The 14,523-nt window shown below is 42.8% G+C and overlaps 2 protein-coding genes across 2 annotated transcripts in view; both read left to right on the top strand.

Annotated features, from left to right (window-relative positions):
• Positions 1 to 5,694, top strand: part of snx4 (sorting nexin 4) — a 62,165-nt gene extending 56,471 nt beyond the window's left edge. Inside the window, exons 11-14 of the mRNA XM_034186404.1 lie at positions 597 to 696; positions 2,934 to 3,079; positions 4,133 to 4,247; positions 4,407 to 5,694. Coding sequence (XP_034042295.1) covers positions 597 to 696; positions 2,934 to 3,079; positions 4,133 to 4,247; positions 4,407 to 4,454 — 409 coding nt within the window. The 3' untranslated portion in view covers positions 4,455 to 5,694. The remainder of the gene's footprint in view (positions 1 to 596; positions 697 to 2,933; positions 3,080 to 4,132; positions 4,248 to 4,406) is intronic.
• Positions 5,695 to 14,178: 8,484 nt separating this feature from the next.
• LOC117525366 (histone-lysine N-methyltransferase 2D-like) overlaps positions 14,179 to 14,523 on the top strand; it is a 114,265-nt gene continuing 113,920 nt past the window's right edge. Inside the window, exon 1 of the mRNA XM_034187220.1 lies at positions 14,179 to 14,438. Within this exon, the coding sequence (XP_034043111.1) occupies positions 14,375 to 14,438 (64 nt within the window). The 5' untranslated portion in view covers positions 14,179 to 14,374. The remainder of the gene's footprint in view (positions 14,439 to 14,523) is intronic.

The following is a 14,523-nucleotide window of genomic DNA, read 5'->3' as shown; positions in this document are numbered from 1 at the left end:
GAATACTGGAGCCGCCAAGTCCCGAATTCCCAGGTGGCCACTGCCTCCGCTCGTCGGATCCGGTACTGCTGGCAAGAAACAGAAACAGTCAGGTGTGGATGCGGCTGCACCCAGTAACACGGAGGGTGGAGAGTCCACCTCCACCTCTCGTCAACAACAATGTAGGAAGGTGAGTACTTATCTGAATGTTGTCTAGTAGTCAGCTGTCCTATAGACAATCAAACAAGAATACAAGTAAAGACACACGTATGTGCAGGTTGAAATGGTTACCTCTTTGGTAAGGCGATATCTCGGCAAATGAGGTGGAGATGCCGTCCTGCTGATATACCTCCGTATTGATTGGGATCAGCTGTCTCCGGTGTTGGGTGACAGCTGTCATCCTGGCTGCAGAATCTGTCAGGTTACATCCATTAATGGATTGGACTGCTCTTATCCGGAGTGAATATATTATTAAACTGTACTGAAAATCAAGGCCATGTAAAATCTCCACAGTGTGGGAATTAATAGCTGAGGTAATGTTGTTCTGTGTATGTCCATATGAAAATGGCTGGCAACACAGTAAAAAAAAATTATGTTATGCATATGTGTGTGTTAAGGTCTGTCTGTCGGAAACACGAGTTGATCCAGTACGAGTTGGAGATGGTAGCTCAGGATCTGGCTCATAAGAAACAACAGAAAGAGGAGCTAGCTACTGGGGTAAACCTCTTAACACCCACACTGGCACATGGAAACATTTCATTCATGAAAGTGTTAAACACCTTAATGGTGCACAGGAGGATTTTTTCATTGACGTATGACTCTCTATCCTATAGAAACCTCAGAAATCCTGCATCATAATTCTTTGACTTGCTTTCTGTTGACATACTTGTGCTAAAAATGTTCATATTACACAATAACACTACTTCCACAATGTTAGCAGTTATGGCTAACCACTGAAGTTTGTTGGAGCCAATTCAAAGCAAAGCATTAAGTTCTAGTGCATTTAATTGTCACCTTTTTGAAAAAGAAAACATTAACTTACTGCACACAGAAATAATGTTTCACCAACATCTTAGCCATCACGAGTCAAAGCTTAATGCATTTTGGTAAACAACTTGGTGGCTGTGGAGTTTTGTTTTGAATTCTGATCACAGTGAATTACTGAGAGGACCCTCTCATGTTAGCTTGTCAATTGCTGACTGGCTGAGGAGAGTAAAGTATTTGCTCTCCATCTATTTCTTGATTAATTTTATTGTAAAATGACATTACCTTGAGTTCAGAAGAGAGCTTTGGTAGTTCAGTAGTCTTTTTCATCTTGTAGTTAGTCTTTCAAAACCAAATGTCAGCTGTTACTCCGTGTTTGTATATTTGTGTATGAAGACATGCATAGATTCAAAGTCATATAAAGTAAGTCCCTTTGGCTGCTCCCTTGTTTGCACTCGGGGTCACCACAGCAAATCCATGGTGGATCTGTATGTTGAATTGGCACAGGTTTTACGCCGGATGCCCTTCCTGACGCAACTCCACATTACATGGAGAAATGTGGCAGGGGTGGGATTTGAACCCGGACCCTTCTGAACTGAAACCAAGCACATTAACCACTTGACCACCACCCCTGCTATAGTCAAAAAAAAAAAAAAAAAAAATCCCACCATTACAGACGTGCACCATATTTGCACGTCTGAGAGCCCAGGGTAATGTAAAACCCCACCCTCTTTTTGAAGAATGTTGGTTAAATACTCACCTAAAATTAATTTTTTTTAAATTAAATTTATTAAACACCCACCTAATATACATTAATTCCTGACCCCCAACACGTTGTAAAAACCAGAAAAATTACTTTTCACAATGTTTTTCTCATCTCTTCTGTATCTGACTTGTGACGACATTATCTATTTGACGTGCTCTGATTTTGAAACACTTGTGCATAAAACAGGAAGTGTTCCATGACAATGGCTAGCTTTCTACAATCCCCAGTCACACGGTTACCTGGTTAAGGAAAGATGCCAGTATAAGGAGCTGTGCTGATACTATCAATTTTTGTCTGTTTTGTCAGACAAAAGACTTTTTCCATCTGCAAAATTAGTTCCTTGTCAGCTGATGTCCGCAAAATTCGTCAGAGGTTTGTGCATGTTCAAAACTTTGAGGTGAGATCAGACAGAGCACTTTCCTGGTGCCTGGACATTTGTTTGTTGTTTTGAGTGTGAGAGTAGGACACACACTATGAGTACACACAGTGCCTCTGGATGTAAACATGAAGAAAACTGGTTCATGTGTTTACAGTCCTCAACAGTTTGGATGTTCCACTGTTTTCAGTGAGAGGCTGACTGGAAAATTATGGATGTTTTATCTTAACAAGCAGAAAAAAATGGACAGCAGCAAACTGATTATTTAACTGCAGAGTCCCCTGGATTTAAACAGGTAGGAACTTTTGAAGCTTCTAAGAGTGCCAGAGTATATATATAAACTCTGTGCAAAATGTTTCAGTGAACTAAATTGTCTGCATGGTTAGCATTGAAAACTGACTGTGCACGTAACATGTTTTTTTTTGTTGTTGTTTTTATGTTTTGCTGCCGAGATGAAAAAGCTCCAGACATCAACTGACAAGGAACATATTTAATAAATAACACAAGGATAGGGGGAGGGACAGCCAGGAGATTTTTTTGTGAGGAAATCAGACATTTTATTGTAGTGGCCGGTCAGACAAACGTAATATTTGGCGAGTTTGTGCAAACGCACCCCTCACCCCCAGCCTCAGGTACAATTTTGCACAAAACTCACTGTTTACAGAGCTCATATCAACAATCGCCATGGTTTTGAGATGGCACAATTTCAAACCATGTTATATTGAGAAACTAGTAACTGGCATCTGCCTTATAAAAACATCAGAAAAACTGATTTGTGAGTAAAATATTAGGCATTATATTTTAATGTGCGTGTTTGTGTGTTTGTAGACGGTGCGTGTCTTTTCTCTGAAGGGGATGACCACTAAGCTGTTTGGCCAGGAGAGTCAGGAGCAGAGGGAAAGCAGGCTGGCAGCCCTGGAGCAGAGTATCCAAGAGGGAGATGAAATGCTTAAAGAGAAGAACAAAGAGTGCCAGCAAGTTCTTCTTCTACTTTGTTCTTATTCACATCTCATTTTGCCCACCTTTTCCACAACTTTAAAGCTCAAATCACTACAGTTATGGGCGGAGTCCCCCCCCCTTTAAAGTCACAGATTTCACTCATTGGTACTGAAAGGCCTTTTCACATAAGGCATGGTGATATATCTCAACATGGATTAAAGTGGAAGCTTCAGCATTATCTAGAGTAGGATCACTTATCTGCACTTCACTTTTTCTTGTTGCTTTGGTAAACATTTGGTGGATTTCATAAATGTTGAAGGAACGGAGAAGTACAAATGATCATTTCCGTTACTTCAACATTCATGCTGCTAATTGATCCTTTTTGTTCTGGTACCAATTAAATTTGTCATTGTACACAGGATCTATAACCACAGTGTGTCCCTGTGGCACATACAGAGAATTTTCCAGATTGCCAGCTGGGACTGAACAAATGCAGGAAATCTACTCCAGACCCAGTGGGGAAATCACCGCCTTCTTGTGAAATAGCCTTAAGGCCCAAGTTGAAATGTCAAATTATTTTTCAGTCTCTCTTTTCACAGTAGGATAATGGTAAGATATAAAAGAAAATACAGCACTTGGTCTCAGAAACCAGAGTATAACAGAACACTCTAATGGTTTTCTTAAGTCCAGTTTACAGTATACATTAGAGCAAATGCATCAGTGCTCATATCACATACATGCTGGACAGAATACCGGTCTATCGCAGGGTCACATATAGACAGACAAACTCCTAACCATCAATGTAAAGGTTCCACTTCGCCTGACAAGTTTGGGAGACCCTGCAACTTATACTCAGATGCGATTTATATACTAAATAATTATGCATTTGTTATTCATAATTAGAATTATAGTAACTACATAGGACTTTCACAGGAGTGAAGGCACTAAACAAAATAAACTCCAATAATAAAAGAAAAATATGCCAGTAATAAGAGCACAACAGCAATACACACTCTGATAAATGTGTGTGTGTGTGTGTGTGTAAAGCATGACAGTTGACAGTTTTTGTTTTGTTTTTTTGTCTTCAGGGAGTTTGTCCGAGCAGCCTGGGAAGACATAGAACGATTTAAGGAGCAAAAAGATAGAGATTTACGTGAAGCGTTAATCAGCTACGCCATTATGCAGATCAGCATGTGTAAGAAGGTGTGTAGCTGTGAACATCAGTGGTGTGTGTATATGTTGTTAGCTGCTCAGAATTTTTGTTGTCTAAAAGTATATTTGTTTTTGAAGTTTGTAATCCGTTATCTTGTTTGCGCCATCTTTGTCTCAATGTTACATTCTGTCTCACTTCCACTGTTTCAGGGAATCCAGGTGTGGTCAAATGCCAAAGAGTGCTTCAGCAAAATGTGAGACACCATCCAGCCTGTCGTTCTCTCCCACACCTTAAATCAGTATCTATTTAGGCTGTTCAGAAGGGGTAGAAGCAACCAATCCTTTATAAATGGTGACCATAAAACAGTTTTGCATTCACTTTGGGTGCCATACAGAGTAGAATCAACTGACCTTGACTGTCACATGCTTGCTGTCTCTTTTTCACTGTAATTCTTGGACTCTCACTAACACACGCACATACACACAAATAATTATATAAATGGTTTATCAGAATTATTTTTGACAAGTGCAATGGATCTTTTATTTCCCACTTAATGCCATTTATTTAGAGGTGTGGCCTTCATTTTTTGCTTAATACAGTTTTTAAGCAGAAATTGTATAATTCATCTATGCATGAACAATGCACAAACTGCTCATAATTGGTCTTTATTGCACATCTCTCATTCTGAAAAATGATCTAAAGTTCTGCTTTACAGATATTAATAAATGTTTTTGTCCTGCATTTTAAGGCTTTCAGTCATTAAGTTGTAAACAGTTTTCTGGTAACAAAATTATAGTGTGAGTGAAATATGAACAAAATAATACTCTTGTTGCCAATAGCAGCACCAGTAACCGGTGTCTAATTTGGTATTAAAAGACTTCTTTGTCATTCCATCAAAGTATGTTATTGTTTGGTAAAAACCAATCTGTCAGTGTGTTCAAGCCAGGCCTCCTCAATGTCACTCTGCACTGAATTGAAGGAGGTGAGCAAACACCCTGAAAAATGGGTTTCTGTTGGCCAAGCGGTTAAGTGCGCTTGTTTGCAGAGTGGAATTTTCCCGGTTCAAAACCCACCCCTGGCTGTTCTCCATGTAATATGGAGTTGCGTCAGGAAGGACATCCGGTGTAAAACTTGTGCCAAATCAGCATGCAGATCCACCTCTGATCTGCTGTGGTGGCCCCAAAACAAGGGAGCAGCTGAAGGGATTTACTTCTACTTTGATTATACGGATTTCAGAAACAAGGCAAATTTTAAGCAAGGTCATTTCAGTTTTTGGTTTTCATACATTTCTTCATGCTTAATCAGGCATTTATGCAGTTGTTACTGAGGATCAGCAATCTGCCAAATGGCAGTTGTTCAGCACACAAGACCGTAAAACGAGAAGGTGCATGACCTTAGTTTTTGCAGAATTAAATAAATGGATTATAAGAATGATATAACAGGTCAGGGTTAAATTCTGTTAAATAAAACACTCAACCAGATGAAAAGGATTTTTTTTTTTTTTTTTTTTTTTGCCAAAAAGTAGACATCCTTGATAATAAAGCAGAGGATTAAAAAAAAAAAACGGCTGGTTTGATGCAGTGTTCATGACCATGTCTTTGTTCATGTGCTAATGATTGAGCTGGGTGCATTTGCATCAGTCAGTGTTTATGGAAAACTCTTGACCAAACTGCAGACCTAACTAAATATGTTGCATCTTCAGAGTGCTGCTCTGTCTCATGTTGATCCAGTGAGAAAAAGATGAAATTGCACATTCTTTTCTACTGCAGAATCTTGCCTTTAAAAATAAACTATTCATATAAAAGAATTGTACTGTAATGTATGAATTTTGTAATGAAACGTGAAAAGGGGAATTTTTGTAATTGTGCTCAGACACTAATAAATGTTTTTTTTTATATGTAGTGTTTTGAGTGAAAGATAATGTGATTTAAATCTGATCACTGTTGTAGGTTTTATTAGTGTACAGTATGTTTCATTTTGTCTGTTTTTTATTCACAGTTCCAATTTCTGAATCTCAAGTTTGTCATTCAGATGTCATTAAAGCACACAGCCTTATTCTGTGACGCCCACAACATTTATTTGAAGCAGTAGAGCACATAAGAAACCTTGAGCATGAATTAAGTCATAAATTAATATTTTACTTGTCATGAAGCATTTGTATTATGCCTTTGTTTACTTTGTTCTTAAACAAGAGGTGCTCCAATTCCTTTTGAAGAGCCATAAATCCTGGACAGAGGGCTACAAGCCAAAAAAAAAAAAAAAAATTGTGGTTCACATGCATACAATTAAAATTATTCTAATTTTATGGAAATTTGACATTTCAAAAAGAAAACACTCCTCTCTTGGCAGTTTCCTCACGAGGATAGTGGGAAGGCCTTTTTTTTTTTTTTCCTTTCTTTTCTACAAGTCCTCTGGTGGCTGAAAAGTCCGATGTGGGATGCACAAGACCTGTTACACTTGGGGCAAATGAACACTTGAGTAGGCTGGGCTTGTGCTGCGGCCCGCTCTTTCTGTCTTTGACACTTCTGGCGTGAGGCCTCACTTTTTTCTGCCTCAAACTTCAGGCTGGCGGATTTGATGCTGGAATGCCAGCTGAGTCTATCTGTAGCTAGATGCTGCCATGAGTGATGCTGAATGCCTGCAAGGGAGAGCTGTTTCTTCAGCTGGTCCTTATAGTGCTTTTTGGGGGCCCCTTGGTTTCGTCTCCCTTCCTTGACCTCGCCAAAGAGAATTAATTTCCCGAAGATGTTTCGGAGACAACGCTGATGAAAGCGTTCGAGTAATCTGATCTGCTGGCGATACAGAACCCAGGTTTCAGCTCCATACAGGAGGGTAGGGACCACAATGGCTCTGTAGACCTGCACTTTTGTGGAAAGGCGCAGTGCATGATTCTGCCAGACTTTCTTTGAGAGTCGACCAAAAGAACTGCTGGCTTTGGCAAGGCGATTGTCCTAGGTCTTGGCAACAGACGCGTCGTTTGAGATAACACTACCGAGATACGTGAAGTGCTCTACTGCATTCAGGCTGGTACCCTCGATGTTGATTTGGGGTGGGGTATATGCTGTATGGGGGCCGGTTGATATAGCACTTCTGTCTTCTCAGGCTGATGGTGAGCCGAAGGCTCTTGCTGCTTCAGCAAGACAGTTGACAATGTGCTGCAAGGCTTGCCCGTATGGGCGATGAGGGTGCAGTCATCTGCGCAGAGCAGCTCCATGATTAGCTGTTCTGTGATCTTAGTGTGGGACAGAAGGCGCCGCAAGTTAAACAGACTTCCGTCGGTTCTGAAGGCAGATATAGATGCTGTCTGTCAAGTCTTCTTTGCCTCACGAAGCATCATGCTGAAGAAGATGGAGAACAGAGTGGGCGCGAGGATGCAACCTGTTTGACGCCATTTGAGATGGGGAAGCTGCCGGACAGAGTCCCGTTGTACTTCACTTGTCCCATCTGGCCTTCATGCTGCTGGCGGATGATGTGAGGAGCTTTGGAGGGCAGCCAAGGCGTGCAAGAATCTTCCACAGACCCTCATGACGACCGTGTCACAAAGCCTGGGTTAGGTCTATGAAGGCTGCATAAAGGGCCATGTTCTGTTCTCTGCACTTCTCCTGGATATGTCTCAGGACGAAGATCATGTCGGTGGTTCCCCCTGTTAGCCCGAAATCCGCACTGACTCTCGGAGTATTTTCACGCGCTATGGTAGGGGTAAGCCTGTTTAGCAGCACTCGAGCCAAAATCTTACCTGCTATTGAGGCGAGTGATGGCTGGTAATTAGACAGTCGGACTTGTCGCCCTTGTTCTTGTACAGGGAGACAATGACAACTCTATAAAACACATAATGTTATTAATTAGTACCATTGCGACGACGGGCAGGCATGCACGCGGGAACACAGTGCGAGCAGCTGCACGATGTGTAACCACACGTGTAGCTGCTGGGAAGGAAAAAAATTTTAAAATGTTGTGACGGTTCCTGCATTCGGGAACCACAGTGCAAGCATCAGTGCAATGTCGATGTGTAACCATATTGTGCAGCTGCTATGGGAAAAAAAAAAATGCATGCCACCCATGGGATTTGAACCCATGCTTTCCAAGACCTCTGAATGTCAGTCATAAACTTTACCACTGAGCTGCAATCACTGGCTTATGAAAGGTGCAGGAAACTGCTGATATCAGGAAGGACATGGACATATTTAAAAATAAACCATACACCATATAAAAACATCGCATTATATTAAATTCCTCTTATCAAGTGGGCAATACAAATATGATCTGTCTGTTCCTCTGTAGATGACCATGGTCACAGGGGTACAGTCATGACAATGGCGATGAATGAGAAGCAGTTCGCTCGTCTCATGTCAACATCTGCTGGCGCGTGTCCAGCCAGCCCGACACGCCTGTCTTGTGGACAGCGCGCTGCAGGACTGACTGCCTCATGTGGACAGAGCTCACGTGAGTGACGTGACAATCAAATCACCCACTAACGGTTTATTGATCTGACGGTCCGTTTCATTCTGGGGGCAACCTGTCAATGGGCTGCAACGTGCACGTGCGCACTTGCACTGCAGCTTGTCGTCAACAGCATTGTTTTTATTTATGTCCACGTGATGACGGCAAGCAGACACGTGCCACAATGGGCAGTTGTTAGTCCATGTCCGTCCAAACATGGTACATGTGTCCAGCTGGGATGGCCAGAATGACAGATCTCTACAGCCACTTCTGTCCGGCAGACACACCAAAGCCACACTCGTGGGGCACTTTGACAAATTTCACTGCCAGCGCAACAGAGATTGTCTGCTGACTGTTTGTGTTAATAGCGCGAATGGCCACACGTTTTCTAAGTGTCATGCGAGCGGTGTTGGATGTGCGTGCATGTCACCTGGAATTTGGCCGACACCTGCCGCGGGGAGGGTTTGATGGGCTCGCACAGCACACACTCTGTCTTTCAGCCGCTGGTGTGCGCAAGTAGTTGAGCAACAGGTGTACAAGTGTAAAGTACAGTGGTGGTAATGGGATGCGTTTTCCAGAGTTATAAAAGGCATAAGAGGGATGATGTATATCCTGTGTGCGCTACACACCACAATATTAATCTCAGTATCCAGATGTCTGTAATGGTGCTTCATCATATGACTTTTCAACTGAAAATTATTCATACTGATCAATCACAAATATTCTGCAGATCAATATTATGATATAGATCATCCATCATGGCTTATTTGGTTGTTGATTTCTACAACCCCCTGCCCCAATCTTTTTTTTTTTTTAAACCTTTCACCAACATCCCAGATCGGATCACTTCTCGACATCTATCCATGGAATATTCCCACCACATTTGAAGGAAATCCATCCAGCTGTTTTTGAGTTATATTGTCCACAGACAGACACACACCGTGGAAAACAATAGCCTGCTACTGCTGCTTCGCTAATGCACAAAGCAACAGTGGCCATCAGGACTCTGTGATTAGCAGCAAGGTTTCACAAGCAACTTGAAGGCCTGTCTGTCTTTATTGTGCCGTTGGCCTACAGGCGAGGTCAGGGAATGTAGTATTAATATGTGCTTGTGTCCATCCACCATGTTTCACTTCAACGTTATAACCATATGTAAAAGGGAGTGAATTTTGGTACACGTAGTGAGGACAGTCCTACAACTCCAGTTCTGTAGCACTACCTTCTTTTGCTGCTCCCGTAGGCATTGCCACAGTAGAGCAATCATTTCCATGTCACCCGTCCTCTGTATCTTCCTCTGTCACACCAATCACCTGCATGTACTCCCCCTCACCGCATCCATAAATCTCCTCTTTGTCCTCCCTCTCCTCCTGCCTGGTGGATCCTTCTCAGCAGCCTCTAGGTCAACTTTGCCATCTCATCACTGCTTGCAGCGACAGTACATTCATATCACTTCAGTTTATATTTCTGTGGCACTTTTAATGTAAAGAGTGTAGTTTCAAATCTGAATTTACCTCAAAGGACAAATTTCATACATATACACTCAAAAATAACTTGCTCACTGAACATAAATTATGTAAAGTATTTCCACCCATGTAAAATGCGTTAACTTAGCCAGAAACAATTTTTGCTGTGTGACCTAAGTGTAAATTTGTTGGGTCAACATGATGAATTTGTGTTACTGTTACCTAATTACCATGGTTCAGGCCAGCTCGATTTGAAAAGGTAAATGTAGACCCTAAATGTAAATTTGTTGGGTTAGCATGATGAATTTGCATTACTGTTACTCAGTTTACCATGGTTTAGGCCACTAGATTTGTAAGGGTAATGTAACAAAAATAAAAGTCCCTTCAGATTCTCCCATGTTTGCGCTCGGGGTTTGCCACAGCAAATCTGAGGTGGATCTACATGTTGAATTGGCACAGGAATTACACAGATACCCTTCCTGACACAACTCCACATTGCATGGAGAAATGTGGCAGGGGTGGGGTTTGAACCGGGAACCTTTTGTACTGAAACCAGATGCACTAACCACTTGGCCACCACCCCTGCCCTGTTAGTAGTTACAACTACTTTTAAAATAGTACGGTTACATGTCAACTTAACTTTACTGTGTTGGATCAGCACAATTTTTGCAGATCCACCGTGGATTTGCTGTGGCGACCCCAAGCACAAACAAGCGAGCAGGCCAAAGGCACTTAGTTTTTGTTTTTTTGTTACATTTACCTTTAAAAATCTAGTTGGTCTGACCTGTGATAATTAAATAACAACCACGCAAATTCATCATGTTGACAACAAATTTACATTTAGGTCACTCAGCCAAAACTGTTTTGGCTACATTAACACATTTTTACTTGGTGGACATACTTTCCATAACTTTATTATGTTCAATGAACAAGTTAAATTTAAGTTGTTGCATATTATGTTAAAACTACATGATTTGAATGTGTTCATCTATAAAACTTGATTTTATATCATAGAGATACATGTTAAAAAACACCCATGTTGGTTTTTTTTGAGTGTATAATGAACAGTTTGTGTAATCCCAGACCTTTGTGTTATAAAGACGTTTTACAAAATGTTGGCTTAGTCAAATTATTTGTGGAATGTTGGTGATTCAATTGATCGGACTGCTCTCTGTGACGTCCTGAGAATTTGTGGGATCTCCAAGAAGCTACTGGACATAGGCAGCCTATTGACAGATACTGTGAGTGCTGTGTGGGGTGGAGGCAGAGACTGAGTTTTTCCTACTGAAAACTGGTGTTTGTCAGGGGTGAGTTCTGGCTCCTGCATTATTCAGTCCTTGCATAGACTGGGCTATTGGGTAGGGTATGAGAAACCACTGTTTGCTGCTTTTGTTGGCGAGGATCGCAGACTGGCTACTCTGATTGCAGCACTCAAGAAGCTGAGTGAGGAATCAGAGTGTCTGGGTTTGAAATGGTCCTGGATCAAGACTAAGATTCAGGCTTTTAATGACTTCCTGGATTAAGTCATCAGAAGTGTATCTGCATGTGGTGAGAGGTGAACTTGTAGAGACATTCACTTATCTTGGCAGTGACAAATACACTCAACAAAAATATAAACGCAACACTTTTGGTTTTGCTCCCATTTTGTATGAGATGAACTCAAAGATCTAAAACTTTTTCCACATACACAATATCACCATTTCCCTCAAATATTGTTCATAAACCAGTCTAAATCTGTGATAGTGAACACTTCTCCTTTGCTGAGATAATCCATCCCACCTCACAGGTGTGCCATAACAAGATGCTGATTAGACACCATGATTAGTGCACAGGTGTGCCTTAGACTGTCCACAATAAAGGCCACTCTGAAAGGTGCAGTTTTGTTTTATTGGGGGGGATACCAGTCAGTGTCTGGTGTGACCACCATTTGCCTCATGCAGTGCAAACACATCTCCTTCGCATAGAGTTGATCAGGTTGTCAATTGTGGCCTGTGGAATGTTGGTCCACTCCTCTTCAATGGCTGTGCGAATTTGCTGGATATTGGCAGGAACTGGTACATGCTGTCGTATACGCTGGTCCAGAGCATCCCAAACATGCTCAATGGTGACATGTCCGGTGAGTATGCTGGCCATGCAAGAACTGGGACATTTTCAGCTTCCAGGAACTGTGTACAGATCCTTGCAACATGGGGCCGTGCATTATCCTGCTGCAACATGAGGTGATGTTCTTGGATGTATGGCACAACAATGGGCCTCAGGATCTCGTCACGGTATCTCTGTGCATTCAAATGCCATCAATAAAATGCACGTGTTCTTCGTCCATAACAGACGCCTGCCCATACCATAACCCCACCGCCACCATGGGCCACTCGATCCACAACATTAACATCAGAAAACCGCTCACCCACACGACGCCACACACGCTGTCTGCCATCTCCCCTGAACAGTGTGAACCGGGATTCATCCGTGAAGAGAACACCTCTCCAACGTGCCAAACACCAGCGAATGTAAGCATTTGCCCACTCAAGTTGGTTACGACGACGAACTGGAGTCAGGTCGAGACCCCGATGAGGACGACGAGCATGCAGATGAGCTTCCCTGAGACGGTTTCTGACAGTTTGTGCAGAAATTCTTTGGTTATGCAAACCGATTGTTTCAGCAGCTGTCCGAGTGGCTGGTCTCAGACGATCTTGGAGGTGAACATGCTGGATGTGGAGGTCCTGGGCTGGTGTGGTTACATGTGGTCTGCGGTTGTGAGGCTGGTTGGATGTACTGCCAAATTCTCTGAGACGGCTTATGGTAGAGAAATGAACATTCAATACACGAGCAACAGCTCTGGTTGATATTCCTGCTGTCAGCATGCCAATTGCACGCTCCCTCAAATCTTGCGACATCTGTGGCATTGTGCTGTGTGATAAAACTGCACCTTTCAGAGTGGCCTTTTATTGTGGGCAGTCTAAGGCACACCTGTGCACTAATCATGGTGTCTAATCAGCATCTTGATATGGCACACCTGTGAGTTGGGATGGATTATCTCAGCAAAGGAGAAGTGCTCACTATCACAGATTTAGACTGGATTGTGAACAATATCTGAGGGAAATGGTGATATTGTGTATGTGGAAAAAGTTTTAGATCTTTGAGTTCATCTCATACAAAATGGGAGCAAAACCAAAAGTGTTGCATTTATATTTTGTTGAGTGTATGTCTCTGGGTCCTCAGCCTTTGAGACTGAGAATCGCTTGGGAAGAGCTTGTGGAACCATGAGGTCACTAGACAGAGGTGTTGCAGTTATCTTTGCAGGCAAATGAAAGTCCAAGTCTTTAGGGTCCTGGTGCTGCCTGTCTTGCTGAATGATTGTGAGACTTGGATGCTAACCAGTGACCTAAGGTGATGACTGAATGTCTTTGGTGCTAGGTCTCTTGGGTGCCGTTGGAATGAGTTTGTATCTAAGATGAGGAGTATAACTTGCATTGTGAAGGAGTGTCCACTATAAGACATTTTGGCCATGTGGCCTGTTTCTCTGTGCCTGAGTGTTGACAACCTCAGAAGCTGGAGAAGACCAGGAGATGTCCACGTTTCACCTGGCTGCAGCAGATAGATGGTTACATTACAGATGTGGGAACGGACCACTTGTCTGCCTGGCTGGTTGCCATCCAGGACCCAAGGAGGTTCCGTGGTGTTGTGGATGCAGCAAAGCGCAGCATCACATGCTCCCAGACTCAAACGTTGGTGAAATTATGGCAACTTTTACAACTGGCCATTGGTACAAATCCTGCAAAGCCATTGTGGGTGTCAACATGGTCCAGGGAGGCTTCTGGTCCTCACTTTATATGTGCAAGAACTCAGTACCAGAGGTGAAATGTGCTTTCTATCCTGCTAATTGCGGGGGTGGTGGACACAGACAGTGATTCCCTGATTTGGAAATGAATATGTTTCAGAGTTTCTTGATGAATCAGCTTAATTTATGCACGAAACTAACGACAGTCCAGGCCACGTTTGCTGATCTTTGCTGGCACTGAAGAAAAGGAAGCCACCATCTGTCTGTGTGTCTCCGGGAGAAGAGACCCGCCCCCCTTCCATAAAAACTGGACCCTTCCCATCCAGACAAAAAGATGAGCTGCGGCGGCGCGCTGAGCGCAGCATCTAACTGAGCTCTTTGGAGACGCCAAAAAGGTTTACATCCGACGCGCAAGAGCGCACCGACGCACACCTCCACCTGAGAACCGCTTCGCTGTCCATTTTCAAGGTCAAGGAGCCAGGGACACCTCGGTCCAATGATGTCATACCTGTGGATTGTGTTATTTTGCAGCCTGCTGGCTGGAGGCGCCTCGGCAGAAGGTAATTTACTATTTACTCCAAATCACTCCAGCGTTCAGCTGCAGGCGCGCACACGGCTGCTGCTTTTCTTTGTCCACCGTGTCTG

The sequence above is a fragment of the Thalassophryne amazonica genome, chromosome 14, assembly GCF_902500255.1.
Source record: "Thalassophryne amazonica chromosome 14, fThaAma1.1, whole genome shotgun sequence".
NCBI lineage: Eukaryota > Metazoa > Chordata > Actinopteri > Batrachoidiformes > Batrachoididae > Thalassophryne > Thalassophryne amazonica.
Note: the sequence above shows the minus strand (reverse complement) of the source record. Positions and strands in the feature narration are given on the sequence as shown.